Raw genomic sequence first — 19,051 nt, forward strand, 5'->3', positions numbered from 1 at the left:
TGTGCATTCCAATTTTCTAATATTAAGGTAATTTATTAAAGGTACGTGGGAGTGGAGCAGAGATGTCAGAAAAGATGGGGGATGATATGCGACAGGTTGTGAGCAGGTGTACACGGAATTAATCGTCTCTGCTTCCTAATCCACCAGGAAGCCACATTTTTCTAGTATTTCTGATGTCGCTGCTTCTGGTTTTAATATGGTGCGGGTTCCTGCATGCTTGTCAGGTAGTGTGCATCAGTTCAGAACTTCCCTGTCATATCTGTCACTTGGAATATACTGTAGGCACCTCTGTAATTCACTGATGATCCTCAGGGTACACACAGTATTCTACAGTATTGAATATTCCTTGAATAGAAAAGCTGAAACTGCGTGTTATACTGCATATAAAATACGACACTGCACAATTATTTTTTTGCAGCTGTGACTAATAATTTCTTGAAGAGCACTAAATAATAAAAACAACTGCCAAAGTAAACACAAATGCCACCTTTAACGTCATATTTATTGTTATTTAGTTACTCAATAAAACATATACAGATATATACAATATGCAGGAAAACAGACGACTGCACTTTACATATTATTAAAAAAAGAAAAAAAAAGAAAAAACAAAAATCAGTTCGTAAATTGCCGTCACAGTCCTCCATCTATTGTTTCAGAAATTCAAATTCAACAGAAGCTTTATTTAAAGATTACAAGATTGCCTAACACACAGCAAATGTTCTCTTATTATACATGTGCAATACCAATAGTCTTTTTTTTTCATTTCCCTTATTAAACAATCCCTTGACTTCCATTCCAGTCCCCATTGGCTGAATTGTATACAAGTGGTTGAGCTCAAATGGTTGATAGCAGGATTAAGTAGAGGAGAAGAGAAGAGAAGAGAAGAGAAGAGAATAGAAGAGGAGAAATGAGTGAGAGATATTTTTGCCAATATAAAGAAACATAGAACTATAATAAATCTTAAATGATTTAAACAGCAGCAAATTATACAGGTTAAAATTTGCTTTGACAAAGAGGCAAAAAGTTGTGTTCATATTATAAAAAAATTACATTCATGCATATTTATGCCTCTTCCCATCCTCACTCTAGTTCTGCTTCTGTGTTCAGGCCACTTTTATTGAAACAGTAGGCCTCATTTGAGTGTGGAAGGGGGGGAAAAATCATAATTTCTGTGTATATAAGGAGACTGTAAAATTTAAGTGTTGGAAATGTTGGGCAACAAACACTAGAGTTGCTTTTACTGGAAAGATAAGACTCAACACCAGTATACAATTACAGCCAATGACAACTGAATATCTCTCCTTCTTCTGCTTTTTTATTCTCCTCCTTTGACATTTCTTTATTTTTCTTCAAAAAAGAAAATAAAGGGAAAAAAACTGATTTGAGGTTTTCCAGATGTGGGCATTAGAGTAGAGCCCGTGCTGTATTGTCCAGCAGTATGTGAGAGAGTGTCCTAAAGTGTGACTGCATGTATCAGAAAAAACATGGTATTTGCGTGTGTGTGTGTGTGTGTGTGTGTGTGTGTGTGTGCGTGTGCGTGTATGTGTTATGTTTGTATTTATGAGTGTAAATGTCTTTCTCTCCCTGAACAGGCAAGAGCTGCTTGCAGTTGCCTCATCGACACCTCATCATCATCATCATCATCATTATCATTCTTTTTCATCATTATTTGTCTCTGAAGCTTTCCTTCCTCTTCTTCTTCTTCTTCTTATTTTGTGATCTTCTTTCCTTCTTCCTGTTCGGCCAGCTTTTCATTCAAGTCAGTGCGGCCACAAATGTCCCAAATCGGTTGGAGATATCAGAATGGAGAGAGCGCCAGGAGGAGACGGGCCCCCCTCGGCCCTTACTGTCCCCCAGCTCGTCTGTGCAGTGGACGGACAGGCACTGCAGGTGGTTCCCTCCACTGCTCCCACCTCCTCCTCCTCCTCCTCCTCCTCCTCCAGCCCCAGGGGCCCCGGCTCCAGCCTTACTCTGGGACAGCTCTGATTCTGCAGACAAGCACAGAGAAGAAAAAGATTAATTAAGACTGTGCAAAAATGAAAAACAACTTCAAGAAATTGGCATTCTCTGATACAGATGAACCATTTAAAATACACACTTTTAATTAAACCAGTGTCATTTTCACATCCCACTCTAAATCTGCACTGTGAAATGAATTCAACACTATTCCACCTCCCCACCAGTACGACCCAAAAAAAGGAGGCTGTAAGCAAAGCCTCCTCTCCTCACACTCCTCCTCAAGCCTGATATACACATATGATAACACACGCACACAAACACACACACGTTCATTTGCTCTCGGTCAGGCGTGCAAATCTGGAGCGCTCCTGCATGACCTTCGGTCAGAGGGTCAAAGGGCACTGACAAAACCGACCTTTAACCCTGCTTGACCCAATTTACTGGTATAATGACCATGCCATGGTATCGACCCTGTGTCACCAAGGTGTGGAGCCTCGTATTAAATGGTTGCACCATGCTTCCACAGAAAATCCATAAACAGGTTGATTATACGTCATATTAAAAAAAATCTGCAGTGCCGCAGAGTTAATGCTGATACCAGAGATGCATGCTTCACATATGGAGAAAAATCACTTTGTGCCGTGTAACGAAAAAATTAGTCAAGGGAAAGATTGACGAGGACAGGAAATGCTTGCTAAACTATACATTAAAGCACGGCGTCACACTTCATCTGCCGACACAGGCTGCAGCATACTGAAGCAGTAGAGGGGCAGAAATGAAGAAAAGTTTTGAAGAAGACACAACTAGGAAAGAGGTAATGGAGGGACTATGCGTTATGACACAAGTGTTGCATCGTATGCTTTGGGTTCTGCCTCCGAGCAAGCCCAGAGAGCAGAGAAAGTGTGTGTGAAGATGTTAGGGATCCTTCACTAAAATCAGTCTGATTATTCTCCTATTTCCTTACCACACAAAACATATCGCTGCCTTGCTCCATGCGGATGGTTGAAACGGATCAGTCTGCTGCACAAAGACACGTAGCTTTAAGGTGCAGGGACAACTTGGTGTCTGAGTGTAGAGACAAGCGGAAAACAGCTCTGGCAAGCTGAGTTACATGTGTCAGAGAAGGGAGAGGCTGTGATAGACGACAAAGTCTGGGAGAGAGGCTGCAGATCACAACACTCCACTCACTCTGCTGCTCACCTAAGAGAAAAGAGAAGCACGGCACCGACCTCCATATTATCCACAAACCAATTTCTCCTCTTTAGCTCGTCTTTCTCCGCTACTTAAACATTCTGTGTTTTGTTTACTGTTTTCATCTCCCTCCCTCTGTTCCTCCACAAACCCTGTGGCAGCAGTGAGACAGTGTTAACAAAACACAGCCAGAGAAGAGAAGGCCAACCCAGGCCAGGCCAGGCAGCTAGGACAACCAAGAGAGGCAGGCAGGCAGACAGACATGCAGGCAGTGAGGCAGGCTTGCCCCCAGCCTGTCTGGGCTGCGACCACTGGAATGGAAAAGTGGGGGGATTTGGTAAAAGGTCAGGCAGCCAAGCCTCCCGTTGTTCCCTGTTTCGTTTGTCTCTCTGACTGCCGGTCTCTGTAAATTTCTCTCTCTCTCTCCCTCTCTCTCTCTCCATCTCCTTTCCAAGGAAGAGAGACACGGTATAAGTGGGGGCTGAGGGTGCGGGGGGTAAGGGAGAAATGAGGATTTAGAGCAATGTTGGTGGTGGCGGTGACAAGATCTAACATTTGCCAGAGGGTCCAGTCATACACCTCAGCATGGCGGATCCCCGCCCCCTGCCAGTATCAACCCCCCCCCCCCTCCACCCCACCACCCACTCACACTCCCTCTTCCCAGCGCTGTGCCCTCCAGCACCCGCCAGCAGCTCATGCTAGCTGGGCACAGCAGGGTCCGCACCGGCCTGAATAGGCAGCCAAGCGTTCCCCTGGCTCACTGCTGACACACAGCAAACTGACAACACGCACAGCCAAAAACTCACAACACGCCAACCACTGCCGCCGCTGCCATATCCACACCAGTCCCTCAGTTGCTGCTCCACATGCACACACACACACACACACACGACCGCATACATATGGATGTGCATATACACAGAAATGATCCCAGCTAGACACATCACTCAGCTTCAATGCAAGGACAGGAATGGAAAATACACTGACAAAAAATACACATAGCTCAGATTATAAACATGATATCTCTCTTTTCTTACACACACACATACTCACAAATGTATCGCTTTTTATAATCCACATTGACATATGAGCTCATATAAAAACAGTTTTTTGTGTTTGAATCTTAAAACACTATTTATCAAAAGGAGAAATATATATTTTTGAGTCGATAATTTTTCGGTCATCTCTTCAAGCTAGTGTAGCCCTACTGAACAGACAGATTTTTGTTCAGTTATTTGCTATTTGTTATAACACACTTTTCAATTACGCTGCACATGAAAAATCCACCACTTGTAAAGTAAGCCAAACACTTGACCACTACAGGATTTAAATATCACCCCGTATTATAGGGTAGCTAAAGGGGATTCAAGGGATGTAATTTTTATGGAAAAATCAAGACACTACACTTAAATTGTAAGCATTATCCATGGCGGCGTATTTGTTCAAAAGTGGAAACGGCAGTGTGAAATTCTACATCACACAAGTCTAAATCCCAAATCACCATGACATTTTACAAGCAGGGAAATCTTTTTTTTTTTTTTTTTTTTTTTTCAATAAAATCTATCTTGTTATGGCTGTTCACTGACTAACATAGAATTCATATCCACGGTAATATCTCAATAATAGCCTATTCATCTGAGGGGAACAAGTGCTTAGCATCAACAAGCGAGGGGGAAAAATACCTAATAAAAAGGGAACACTAACAACACAAGCAGCTGCGCTGAGCAGCCACACATGCACCTAAATATCCTTAACCACATTACAGCCAGAAAAGATTACCACAGTGACGTGTTAAGTAAATACAGAATTTAATGTGATGCAGTTATATCGCTATATCTCTCGCCCCAAGTGCGGTACTTTGTTATTTAGTGCCTGGTGATGATGCTCTTACACACACACACACACACACACATACACACACACACAAGAGCGGGGTTTTGGAGCTGTCTCACATACACAGCCAGAGACGATTTACAGAGATGAGTAGAGCTTCGAATGCCATGAAGGCAGGGAGCACAGCGCACAGCTCTGGTTGTCTGGATGACACAAATGTGTCTGGGAGCTGACGGCCTGACACGGGTTTACATGTCATACCACACACACTCAACACACTCTAAGCAACGCAGGGAGGTAAACAATGGCTGCGTGGAGACTGTATTTTCCTGCAATTTAATACTAAGTGTTACAGTATGCAATTAGTTTTTTCAATTAATCTTAAAAGCTACAGCTCAGTAAAAAAAAAAATGACGGTAACCTTTGAAGTTGACACAGATATTGGGACTATTTGTACAATAAGTAGAGCAGAAAAGAAGCTGAATGAAATGTATTTCTTTAATGGCAAATAGATTGCGGCAGAGGAAGAAAATAAAGTGTGCGTGAGACCGTTTGAATTTACAAAGCTTCTTTTTTTGGTGCAAGTTCCTCAGAGCCGTCACATTGATTTCCCAGGCCCCAGAATCCCATGCGGCAGGCCTCTGCCCTTTCTATCCCAAGCGCTACGTCCATGATGACACTTCACCTTTAACCTCACGCTCCCAGGGGCACGACCCCATCCTCTCTGAACACAAACCAGCCCAATCAGAATGCTCCGCTCGCTGACAAAAACACCCAAAGGCCTCCGCTCCTATGACAGTGTGTGACATCAGGTCAGATTCCTTTAGCATAACAACAACCACTATATCCCTGTTTGAGGATTCTGTCTTTGTCAGCACAAAACACCCATCACAATCCACAGAGAAAAGTCAGATTAAAAAAAAAAAGAAAAAGAAAGAGGACAATAAAAAGTCTGATTTCAAATAGGACTAAGATATTTTGCCTCTTCACAGTCAAAGGACTTGCTGGTTAGTGTAATAACTAAAAAAATATCCCTCAAATAAAGGTATCTTCAGGAAACTTTTAATCATGTGTACAGGAGCTAACAAAAGGTATTGTCCCAGGTATTCCATGCCCCCGGGGTTGGTAGGGGGGCATGTGAGGCTCTGTGCAACCCCCCCAAACTCCACCCAACTGCCGTAGTGTGACCTTTCCCTCAGAGCAGGGAGGATATCGGGAGGGAGCAGGGGGGCACATTTCTCAGGCAAGGGCACAGGGGTTATTTTGGTTTGAATTTCCTCTCTGTTCTCCGTCCTGCAACATAAAGGGGAAAAAAAAGAAAAACTTGCCCAGGCAGGCATTGCCCCCAGCATTCGTTACCTTCTCTCCAGCAACACACCCATTCCCATCCCCTCAAACTCATTCCCTCAAACACACACACACACACACACACACACACACACACACACACACACATGCACACCCACCTCCCCCTCAGGCCACAAGAAGTGCTTAGGAAACCAGACACAAATCAGAACATGGGAAGTGATTTAGTGCCTCCTTCATAACTCACAACCATGTCCAGGACCTGTCCAGCATGTCATCCAAGTCAGTGACATATTGATCTACTTCACTGTCTCTATTTTGTTTCAGCCCAGTGTTGCACACTCTGTTTTTTATGTTTTAAGCTTTTTTGGAAAAGGTCAACAACACGAGAAAACTGTGATAATTTGGGGATTAGGAGAACCAGCCTGACAGAGACTTTTGTTGCAAAAATGATAATATGAGTAATTATAAAATCTGTTCCAGGCGCTGGAAAAAAAAAAAAAAATAAATAAATAAATAATTTTAAATCAGAGTAATTGATTAAATTGATAGCGTCAATTTAGTCTTTTGCTGTTGTGTGTTAACTTGTTACATTATTAAGGGAACATATTTTTAAATAGAGATACAAATCTGTTTTTAAAATATACAGACGAGAGCGAAGAATACTCATGGAGCATGAAACTGATTTTAATTATTTTCTTTTCTATAAATGCAAATGGTAGCTATTACTCAGCCACTTGCCCCATGAGTGAAACTACAGATGTTCCCTGAAGAAAAATTCAACTTCTCTCTATCTGTCTGACTTTCTCTTTCACTCCATCAGTCTCTACTTCTATCTCCCAGGAGAAACAGCTCCAATGTCATAACTCATTTGTCAATTCCTCAATGCAAATTAAAGGCGGTTGACGATTACCTGTGTGGCAAATAATATAACGGCTGCTGGCAGCATGACAACATCTACACCTCTGGAAACCTGAAGACACACACACACACACACACACACCATTTAAAAGCTGCACTTGTATCCCGAGCAACATATGAACCTAGGATACCTTACTGGAGCTCTGTTCCAAACTGGTGGGGGTTTTTTTGTTTGTTGTTGTTGTTCTGGCAGTCGTTCAACAAGACAGTGGACATTTGGAGGCATGTCACATACATCCGAGGGTTGGAACTCCTCATTCCGTGCATCTCCCAAATAAATTCAGCTTCTCAGCTCCTTCCAAGTAGAATATTTACCACATGCTGAGACAAGTTTTATTTTATTCTAACACCCTTCCCCAGGGAAAACAAAACACCGGATGAGCTGCTATTTTGAAGAGTTGAAAATCTAGCAAGTAAAAAGGCCTGACACCTTTGTTCATCTTTTTTTCTCTTCATCAGTCACAAGCACGCTTCTTTAATAGGCTTCCTTTGACTGTCACTAGAGCTCAATGTCTTGCAAAAGCACAGGAACATAGAGCACATATGCATGCACGCGCACACACACACACACAGACACATAAACTATATAAGCAAACAAATGCACACGTACATACACACACACGCAAACGCCATCTTAAATTCCAAACACTTTAAACGCATGATAGGCATTTTTCAGTCCTGCACTATTTACAAGTTAAGTAAATACTCTTAAATATTTTCAACACATTAGAATTAAGTGATGCGTGTTCTACCAAGCGAGACACCTGAGATCAGGGGTTGAAGCTGTGAGCCTGACACCGAGTCTAAATAAATCAAACTTTATGTCTACAGCTGACAAATCCACACTATCAGGTTGCAGTGTCTACAAACCTGCCCTTCGTCACATACTCACATGCAAATATGAGCGCGTACACACACACACATACACCCACACACAATCACATACCAGCATCAACGTACAGCAAAAAGAAACAACAAAAAAAAAACAAAAAAACAAGAGTAAAAATATTTTTTATGTCCACATCAGGGACAATTTTGCTCAGGAGGACACGAGTTTCTGAAATATCACACTGTCACTACAATAACGTATTTATGGTGCTGAAATCAGCACATGTAGACATAAACTAGCTGTTCTTTGTAGCCCTGATGAACCCGTCAATAACCAAGTCAACTTACAGGAGTTGCCTGAGGATGAATTATGACTTTTGGAAACAATATTACCAAGGCTAATTGCTATGATTATCATAATGATTATCATTACTGCAGTGCAGGAGTGTGCGATAGTCTTGGATGTGCGTTGTTGAAAAAGTCAATATGAACCACCTTGTAATGACAGGTAAAGAACATAGACTGCCCCAAGCTGTTTTTTCCACATTCAAGCACGTGCCAATCACTTTATTCTTTTTTTAGAAAAGGAAATAGAAATTACTGGTGTGATTTGTGGGGTTGTTGTCGTGCTGAAATGTCAAAGGCAGGTAGTCTCACAGGATCGTTCTCTATGGTGGAATATCAATACGGCTCTTTCTGTGGATTTAAGTGCTTTCTAGTAAGTGTGGTAAGATGCAAGTTCCCTCTTTTCAAATCTGTCAAAGTCGGAGCAACAGAGATTTGATCATTATTAGAGCTGTTTAAGGACTGATTACTCAGAGTGACGAGTGAAACTATTCCACAGGGTCAACTGTGAAGTGTTTTAACTGTGCTGAAGAGAAAAAAAAAAAAAGTTACACAAGTGTGTGTGGCAAAACCAGTAAAAAGTAAAAATAAAAAGAACTGAATCACTTCCTACGCCTGCTGGTTGCCTGTTATCAAGACCATGCATGAGTTTCCAAACGAACGGTCAGCTTCTGGCTAAGATATACAGAAGAGAAGGGAAGAGGAAGTGCGTAAAATTTATCTTTTTTAAGGGGAAATAATATTAACTGACACTGTACAAGGGAAAGTTGCTCATGTACACCTCAACTCCTTGCATCCTTGGGAGTTTACAGCAGCAAGTACTACTGTGCTTTGGTGGAAAACTTGAGCTACATGCTGTCACAGAGAGAGCAGGCCAAACATGGGGTCCGAAGGGGGCCATTACTGCGGCACGCATCACTCTAAACAGGCACTTGGGACCACAGACAGTTTTAGCTGGGGTGCACTGGGTGAACACAAGCCATTACTGAGAGTACACTTCCTCTACAAATATGCACAGTTGAACTTTTTAGCTGTAAAAATTCAGAGTTTACCAAAGTAATAATGGTGAATTTCTACACTTTGTCTTTTTCAGATCAGAAGTGTTGCGCCTCTCTATTGCTCATAGCGCTAAATGGTTTTAATACAAACACACCTGGGAAAAAAATGATCTGGGGTCCCTCTGGAGTTTCAAAAACCTCCACACTGAACAGTTTTAGTGAAGCTGCACTTGGGGGAAAACGGGCAATAGAAACATTTACCTCATACAATTAAACTGACCCTTCACCTCCAGCTCTTTCACTTTCATTGGCATCACCCCTTCTGAAGCAAACTCCTCTGCAACACCGTAATTCCCCTGTTTCAGTTCTCAAGCAGTTAAAGTTAACATCCCGTGCACGCTTTGGGTCAATACTGTCTGACTTCTCAGAAAAAAACCTTAAACTCTCCCCAAAAACACATAATCTAATACAACAAGAAGTTGTATTTGTGTTGTAATTGTGCGCATGACAACTAAATTCACAACTTATCTAGAAATTAAAATGAGAAAACACTCGACTGTCTGCTTATAATAATTTAAATTCACCAAATTTCAATCACATTTCTATTATTAATTAGTCCTAATATGGTATTTATGTGCAAAGAAATTTATTAATTATTGTGCATCATTATTGAACTTAATAATGAAATAGAATGTGAATTGTTTAAGAATAAAAATAATCAACAACACTCCTGGGAGGGAAAAAATAAGACGTAGATCTATAAATAAAATTGTAATGAGGAAAGGAGTTTTTGGCAGTGGACAGGTAGAAAACAATTTCACCTGGAAGGAAATATGTAATGCTGCACATAAAAAAAAAATATTATGTCTACCACTTCAGAAAACAATTTTCCTAGCCTACATATCAGACTTATATAACAGTTCAGAATAGTTCCACTGCAAAAATAAATACATTTTATCTAAAACAATAACTAACTGTATATATATGTGTGTATATATATATATATATATACACACACACACACACACACACACACACACAGTGGCCTGCTTTCAGATCAGTGTCAGTGAGGCAGATTTTTGTTCACAAGACTGAGGACTTAAAACTCGACTGACTGGTTGAGGTGGATATTTTTGCAGTGTGAGAAGCCTGTGGGATGTTGGCTCTTATGGAACTACACTGTGGGCTATGACTTATCTTAAATTATTATGTTATTTTGCTCCCTTCTGTGTAGCCTAAGCATCAGATTCAATCTCAAAATCCCCCACCCTTCCCAAATACACCTCCACCCTTTTTTCATCTTTGCTGTCTGAAGCACTCAAATGAGAAACTGTCAGGAGCCGTGATTTGTGCTAACTAGCTATCGATCGCTCCAGAGCTGCATGCCTCATGTCCATGCAGGGAGGGCTGAGAGAAGAGAGGAGAGGAGAGGAGAGGAGAGGAGAGGAGAGGAGAGGAGAGGAGAGGAGAGGAGAGGAGAGGAGAGGAGAGGAGGGGAGATGGTGAGAAAGGAAGGAAGCAGAAAAAAGACAATTCTGCTTTTTACTATCTATTGCTTTTTGTGTGAATGCAACAGGGTGAGTGTGGCTGACTGCCTATCAGTGTTGGGTTTCCCTGTCAAAAGAATACCCATTAATCAGTATCAAAAGTAATGATGTTACTTATCACTCCTGAGCATCAGTGGGGTTTTTATTACACCCCATGACACTCTTGTTTTCATAAATTAGCAGAACTCAGTTACATCTTCTGTGAATAACCATGGCAAGAAATCATTGAAACAAAAAAAAAAGCCACAGCGTTCAAAAATCTTGTCATTTCTCAACTAACTTAGCTGAGAGTTGGACAACCAATTATGGTGAAAACAAATCACTGGATGGGGTGGAATGTACTAGTTTTAATCCAGGCTCAATATTGTGTGTTATTTTTCTATATATTTAAATTTAGTGTGACCAGTGGAATTAGCCTTCTGCTTAAGTCAAAATGATAAAGTAGAGTGCTCCTTTGAAGTAAGAGCATCACTGTTACAACCCGACATTCTGTGCTCAGTCTCATATAAACAATGCGCCTGGAGTCCACACTCTGCGTGGTGCGCGCCCCCGCGCCTCTCTACACCCGCACTGATCAGAACAAAGAGGCACTGGAGACGCGGTAGACAGAGCCTAACACATATATATTCACATTATTATATATCCATACATGCACAGCCCTTTCAGTAGCTTAGCCCTGATAGATGGCAGCTCCCTTTTCAGATTTTTTTTTTTATGTAGCAACATCAGCCATGTCTATCTAGTGCTTTGTTTTGAATATTAACTGAAAATAGCCAATGTAAATAAAAAAGAAAGAAAAGGCACACACGACACAAAAACACATTCTAATAAATACAGCTTGTCTAATTCTCATGCAAATAACTTCTATTACAATTAAAGCACAAAAACAAATACTAATTAAACAACTGTAGCATATAATAATAATGATAATAATTATAATAATAATAATGATAATATAAATAATTATTGTGATAATAATAATAATAATAACAGTTATTAGTAGTAGTAGTAGTAGAATTATTTCTATTGATATTATTGATATTGTCATTATTATTATTATCAATAAGAATTATATATGAAGAATAAATGTATCCGCAGCTGAACAACGCAACAGTGAGTTTATTTATCTGCATTTTGATTTAGAGCCACCATGAAAACATTTTTGGATAAAACTTCTTGTAAAAATGAACTTATGTCTTCAGATTTTAAAAATATCACCGCTTAGTTCACTAACTGCTTCTGTGCCTTTAGGCCAGAAGACTTTCAATTTTCCTTGAGAAACTTTAACAGTGGGTTGTAAGGGACTTCCAAATGATCTATATAAGTATTTTACACTTACTTAATAAGTTAGACAATATTATATTATATTTATTTTAAGTAATAAAATCCAATAATAAATAGCAACAAATTATAGTTTGCATAATAATAAATAAACTACTATTTAAAACTAAATACTAAATGTATTATTATTTCTGAGGTAATTATTTCCTATGGAAAATATAACTGAGACCGATAACTGTAATAATTTCAACACGATATTTAATCCTGGAAATCCTGTCCTGCCAATCTAAAATCAATCCACTTTCACCAGCTCTGTATTATCCCATGGTAATAACAAAAACAAACACGTAACAAGGCGAGGGAAACCCTGCTGCGTAAACGCATATCCTCGAAAAGCTATTAATCTTCTCAATGTAGTTGTTCACCCTGAAAACCTAGATAAAGAACCACAGGAATTGTTTACTTTTCTTGAGCTGCTCTTTTGAAGTGCCTCTACCATGAAGAAACCTATAAAAATACATTGTAGAGAAGGTACTTTGCTCAGTTAAACGGCTTTTAAAACTGCTCCATTCTGTTAATCATTTTTTAAATATTCTCCAATACAGACCTAATTTAACAAGAAAGATCAAATGAAACTTTTTTTTTTCTTTTGTCCAGACTTGAATAGCAGTCCCATTAAATTTATTATCTTCCTATAGACTACACCTCTAAAATTCAAATACCCTAGTTAAACATAGACAACTACTTTCTGCTCGCAAAAGGTCTTCAATTATCAGTACTACCAGATTATTTCACCTATTTTTTATGTTGTGTTCCACTGCATTTCAGATAAAATAAAAAAAATCATTTCAAGAATGAAAATATACTACATTTATAAGCAAATTTTACTACTTAATGTAGTCTGTGTTGCATGTGTGAGAGGGAATGTGAGACGCAGAGAGGGAGAGACAGAAAGAAAAAAAAAGTAAAAAAAATTAAAGGAATTGTTTCATTTACCTTCTTTACTGTTGTTTTGGCTCTTATTTTTTTCCCAGGGTCCCATGGCCTTGTCATCCTCTGACCCGTCCATCATGGCCTTGTCACTGGGCACGTACCAGGTGGCGTGCTGCTCTGCCATGAGGGTGTCAAGGTCAATAGTGCCCATTGAGCCCTTTCCAGCATCCGGACTGCAGCTCGCCAGCTCATTGTCTCCGTTCTGTGAGGGACAGTCGCCATTCTTTTTGCCATTCTTCATGGCCAGAGGCTGGTCCTCAGAGATACTGAATTGCTGCCGCTGTAGCTGGATCTGGGCCTGCAGAATCTCCAGAGGATGGATTTCTTCCTGGCCAGAGGTGCTGGATGGGGTGCGTACCTGCTCCACCCCAGGAGTTCCTGGGTGGCTCACCCCACTGGCCCCTGTGCCCCCACAAGCATTCAGTCCATAACTGTCCGATGTCGAGGTAGTATGATTGTTAATGCCCATGCCTAAGGGCTTCTGTCCATTTATCAATCCATGGTCACCTCTTTGCATTTTGGGTGAGCCAGTGATCATAGGGCTGCGATTAGGCTTGGTGGCTGAGGCCCCTCCTGCATCTGAGCTGGAGGACACCTCATCCTCGTTGCCATAGTGGGTGCTGATATCGTCAGGAAAGTCCACTCGTGGTGAGCTACTGTCAGACTTGGCAACACTTTGAATGCCACTATCCAGAGAAGGCATCAGGTCAGCCTGGTCCACCAACATTAGTTCACCTCCTTTTCCCCAAGAGGGTGACTGGAGGTGTTTCTCATGAGGCGTGCCCCCACCCCTCTCCCCAACGCCAGCTGAGGGGGTCTGCTGGCCTGGACTTACAACAGGGTTACCATTGTCAGAGGAAAAAAAAATTCCAGGGCTCACATGTCCACTGTCTCTTTTTCTCCTCCCTCTCCCTCTCCCACTCCCTGTTGTTGCCTTCCCCTCACTGCACGGGGTAGCGTCCATGTTGTAATTTGGGGAGAGGGCACTGGCTTCCCCCTGCACCGTCTGGCTTTGACTTGCAGGCTTAGAGTTGCTATTCCCGGTGCCAGGCATCTGGCTGTTCTGGGAAGTGCTGCTCTGAAAATATTCAGGACCAGCACTGCCAGTCCCATTAGATGTGCTGCTATTAATGTCCTGCTCTGTCTGACTCAGTTTTCGCTTGCCCTCATTTTGGTTCTTCTTGTTGAATGTTACGTTGAGATTGGGGGCCCCTAGGCTTGCAATCATGTTCTGGCAGGCCGTAGAAAGGGCCGCCAGGCAGCTCTGGCCGAAAACACTGTCTTTAGTGCTGGTTTTGTTGAAGTTCCCAAGGGACAGAGCTCCAAGCTTACTAACAGACGACCGCTGGCCTGAGGGAAACTCAGACTGAGGAGGGTAGCTCCCTGGTGAGGTGCTCACTCCCTGGGGAACGCTGTGGGCTGGCCCCTGACGGTTAGCCCCTCCATAGGGAAACGTTGGCTGTGCTCCCATTGGAGGTGCAGGGAAGTCAGCTGGCCGCCTTTCTGCTGGTGCATTTGGATGCCCTGTACCTGCTCCTGGAGACTGCATTTGTGAGAGGTTGCCCATATTGCCGCTGAACTGTGAGTGCATGCCCGGGGAATGGAGGGCCTGTACATGCCCATCTCCTGGTATTCTCATGGGCTCCTGCATGCCCATGCCTGGCCTGAACATCATCCCAGCCCCGTTCTGCTGTAGCCCCATGTCATGGGGCCCTGATTCATTACCCGCTCCACCCATACGCCGTGACATCATCTCCCCTGGTGGGTGGGACCCTTGGAACCAGGAGTTCTCCTGAGTTACATGAGGATTTTGTCCATCAATGTTGGGCATCCTGCCACCATTATCCCTGTCAAAGTTGGGTTGAGGCATGCTCCCAACTGGTCCTCCGTGAGCCATGGGGCCAGGAGGTACATCACCGTGGTGACCCAGCTGCTGCAGACTGGGCTGCCTCATCCTTTGCTGCTGGTTGCGAGAAGCCATCTGTTTTATCATCATGGCTGCATTCTGGCGCTGTTGCAGAGACTGCTGCTCAGGCCCTGGATGCTGCAGGGGACCTGGTGGGAAACCTTCACTCACAGGTGGGGTGAACTCTCCAGGCAGTCCAGGGTAGGCAGAGGGGGAGAGGTGGTTATCCATGCCACCACACCAGCCTTCACCACCATGTGCATTAGGAAAATCAAATCTAGGCCTTTTTGCCATGTTCATATAAGGAGAGTCAAAATGTTGCAGCCTCTGATTCGGGGGCTGTTGGGAGGGAGGAGGAGCTGGCTGTTGCATATTAAACATCGGGTCCCCATAGGGGTGCAGACCCCTATTTTCCAGTCTGTGAATGGGATATTCAAACTGGTTGTGTTGGCCAGGCATCATGACCCCTCCATCCAGAATGTTAGGGTTAGTGGAGCCGGGCTCAGCCTGAGGGGGTCGGGGGAGGCCAGGGGGGCATGAGTTCTGTCTGGCTATCAAGCCAGCCTGTTGTTGCTGCTGCATGAGAGGATGTCTCGCATTGACCCCCGGCTCCATTCCCACGGGCACCTTCCGGCCATTTCCAAAACGCTCAAAAAACACTCCATGTTGAGGCTGCTGGGGCTGTGGAGGCGGCTGGTGTCCCTTAGAGATGGCCTGCATACCTGGTGTCCGTGGCATGCCAGGGTTCCCTGGGAAATTCCCACTGGGAACTGGCCTTCCTGGCCCAAAATGGGGTAACTGAGATTCTGATTCTGATGGGGAAAATACAGGTACATCAAAATGTCCAGATGGAGGCTCACTGGGGAAGTTATACTCTAATCCCTCTACAGCTCCCTGGTTGGGCATCCGCCTAGGCTCCAGGCCATGAGACTCAGAGGAGGAAGATGAGGAGGAGGGGAGACCGTGGAAGGATGCTGCCCTGTTAGGTGACTGGTCCAGGGGTAGACAGGGGGCAGGGACAGCATGGCTGCCACTGGGAGGCCCATGATGTTGGAAGTCAGGCATGTTACCAGGCCGCTGCTGCTGCTGCTGTTGCTGCTGCTGGGGAAAGCCATCACCTGCCTGTCCCTCAGCGAGAGGATCAAATCCTTCTCCAAAGCCCTGCTGTGGTCCCATGCCATTGTTGTTGTAGCCCATTAGCCTGCCACCATGCAGGCATGATGACCCTGGCTCTGGGCCTCCAAAATTCCCACTGAAGTGGGGGTGATGTTGGTGGGGGTGAGGTTGATGGCCGTGTGGATGTCCTTGATGAGGTTGCTGGTTGTTAAAAAATCCATGCATGGGTCCTTGCTGCTGCTGCTGAAGTCCGCTGCCTGCATGCATGTCCGAGTGGCCCCGCGGGTGAAAGCCCCCGTACTGTTCTCCGTTCATGTTCATATTGAGCCCGAGCATTTGCGGCTCACTCAGAGGGCCCATGCCGGGTTCCACGGCTCCCGGCGGGCCTCCAGCGTGAAAACCGGGGCCTTTATAATGGGAGCCCATGTTCAGTCTCGGCTGGTTTATGTTTCTCTCTGACTGGCCAGGGTTTCTGCTATTAATCTGAGAACCAAACTGCTCCAGCCCAAACATACTCCCCTGCAATCAATCCCACATGACGGCAAGTTTGCCAGACATCGGCACACTGTCTGTTTTTCCGTCTGTCCCCAAAAGAAAAAAGAAAAAAAGAGAGAAATACAAAAAAAACGATTCAAATATTTGTATTATACTACAGATTTTACTGCCCTATCTTCTTTAAATGTTAACACTCACCAAATTCGCTCTCATTGTTTTGTTTTTCAACTTCTCCAAGGACGAGGAGGAAAGAGGGGACAGACTGTTTCCAAATACGCACGTAAATTGTGTCCCCGTTCCCGTATTTATGCGTGCACTTGGCCGCTCTTCTTTTTGTCTTTAATTAAGCAAACACATTTATAACACTGTTATTTAACTTTAAGCATGAGTGACCTATAATATTCCAAAGTTTTTCTCTGTGCATTTCTTCAGGGCAAACATCTTGCTAAAAAACTAACAGGAGAGCGCAGCGAAATTAAAGCGACCGAACGGGGGATATGACAATTTCTGATATCTAATTCATTATTCCAGTCCAATGTCAAATGTCCCAGAGCGACTTTTTGTATAAGGTCCCATACTGGAAACAAGGAAAAAGTCCAATTGGCGCCGTATTGTTAAAACTGCCTCTGTGGCTTTGAGGGGAAAAATCTTTCTTTAATAAATAATGCCCACCGCTGTCCTTCAAAATCTCGACGATTGCAGAGCAGACGTGTGGCCGAAAGTCCAGTGTGATGTAAAGTCCACGAACACTGCTCTCCAACCCAGGCACCGGAGAACCGGAGCGTCCGCTTAGGGCGACCAAAACCCGGAGCTGTGCGGCGTGCACTACCTTAACTCCACAACTACGGAGCGCCTTGACAGCATCCTTCACCCATTGCCGGTAACGCGCTCTGCAGTGAAGCGCCTCCAATGCGTTTCGTTCCTAGTGTGTGCGTCCCTCCGATTACCGAGTCTTGTCTATAGTGTGGTCTGTGTGCACTTGGGAGCGATTCACAGACACACTCACACTCAGCTCTGCCGCTTGGCGCTGTGTGAGATCAACGCGTCCAGAGGAGCCAGCAACAAGTTTTGCATTTCTGCAGCCACTTCCATCCATGAGGTTTCAGCCAATCGGAGAGACAAAAGAAAGCTTCTAGGGCGGGACAAATGCTTTTAAGGTGGTCCACGGAGTCAACGAGATAGTAAAGTCTTCTGTGTAAATCAGATCTTGGAATAGCTTTCAGTTATTGTGTAATTGTTTGACCATATCATATAGCCCATTTTTCACATTAATACGCACCATCAAATCTGAACTGGATTCGGACACGCAGGTAGTCTTTCTTCCAAATGGATTCTTTTTTTTTGTTTATTATAGCACATAATTATATCCTCCAAATGTTTATGCGAGGAAACATTCTTGTAATACTAATATCTTGCACTGGAATAACGTTTTCTTATGTTGCTTAATAGTCCTCCCCACTTGTGAACAAACTTTTTCAGCCATTGCATCTATTGATCCATACAGCGAGTAGCCTAGTGCCTCAGTAAACCTGTATTATCCTCCTTGCAGCATGTTTTCAACAACATATTATCTTAAACTTGTGCATGCATTGATGATGAACAGTCACGGCTTTCAATCTAAAATAATAGTACTGAAAATATGTGTTGAATAATGAAATAGTCCAATATTGGCCTCGATAGATTGATATATAGCAGGTGCTTACTACTGAGTGATGACGCCTTATTAGAATATCTCAGATGATATTGATACAAGTATATCAACAGGGTAAAGGTATGGCTGTATTATAGTGTGTCGCCCACACCTCTGTGACCAATCAAAACCGCACCAGTCTGTGTGTATCTGTATCCCAACGGGAAAAATCCTCCTTAAAAGACAATCTGAGCTAAATCATTTGGATTATATTGGGTCTTTGGTTCCGATAATAAATTGCATTGTGGTATTATTGTCTGTAAAATTTTGCAAGGCCAAATTAGGATAATTTACTTCATACGTTAATTAGCTGAAGGCCCAAATAGCCTAGGTTATCTGTGCGAGGTTAAGTGGTGATACTGTATGATTTAAGATAAGAAATACAATTATTGCAAATAGTCTGTCTTCATGATCATTATAATCATATGATTTTGAGACAAACAAAGGTCCCAACACAAGAAAGTTAAGTCTAAATAATTTGTGTGGCCAAAATTATCATATTCTAACATGACAAATAGCTTTCAGATTTTAATTTTATGCCATAGTTTTGCGTAGGTGTGAGTGAAATGTTTTATTTCCTGGTAAGTAAGAGAATGTGTCTTAATGTCATCTGTTACACATTTGTCTCTTTCTGTCTGTC

At 42.9% G+C, this 19,051-nt stretch overlaps 1 protein-coding gene across 2 annotated transcripts; it reads right to left on the reverse strand.

Moving 5' to 3' along the window:
- Nucleotides 1–484: 484 nt before the first annotated feature.
- Nucleotides 485–17,928, reverse strand: mn1b (meningioma 1b). Of its 2 annotated transcripts, none has more exons than XM_042422320.1 (3): nt 17,394–17,928; nt 13,208–17,058; nt 485–1,991 (listed from the first exon to the last, which is right to left on the reverse strand). In XM_042422320.1, exons 2-3 carry the CDS (start codon nt 16,737–16,739, stop codon nt 1,759–1,761), a joined length of 3,765 nt encoding a protein of 1,254 aa, XP_042278254.1. In that variant the 5' UTR covers nt 16,740–17,058; nt 17,394–17,928; the 3' UTR covers nt 485–1,758. The 2 variants fall into 2 exon arrangements, with proteins under 2 accessions (XP_042278254.1, XP_042278253.1); XM_042422319.1 differs by having other exon boundaries at nt 13,208–16,807; nt 16,920–17,928.
- Between the last annotated feature and the right edge of the window lie 1,123 nt (nt 17,929–19,051).

This window comes from Thunnus maccoyii, chromosome 9 (genome assembly GCF_910596095.1).
Source record: "Thunnus maccoyii chromosome 9, fThuMac1.1, whole genome shotgun sequence".
NCBI lineage: Eukaryota > Metazoa > Chordata > Actinopteri > Scombriformes > Scombridae > Thunnus > Thunnus maccoyii.

Bases quoted from the DNA above. Each gene is read 5' to 3' on its own strand.
- mn1b (XM_042422320.1), bottom strand. From the start codon at position 16,739: ATGTTTGGGCTGGAGCAGTTTGGTTCTCAGATTAATAGCAGAAACCCT. The intron at 1,992-13,207 runs GTAAATGAAACA...GCTTGTCTGCAG, and splicing joins CCAAAACAACAGTAAAGAAG to AATCAGAGCTGTCCCAGAGT.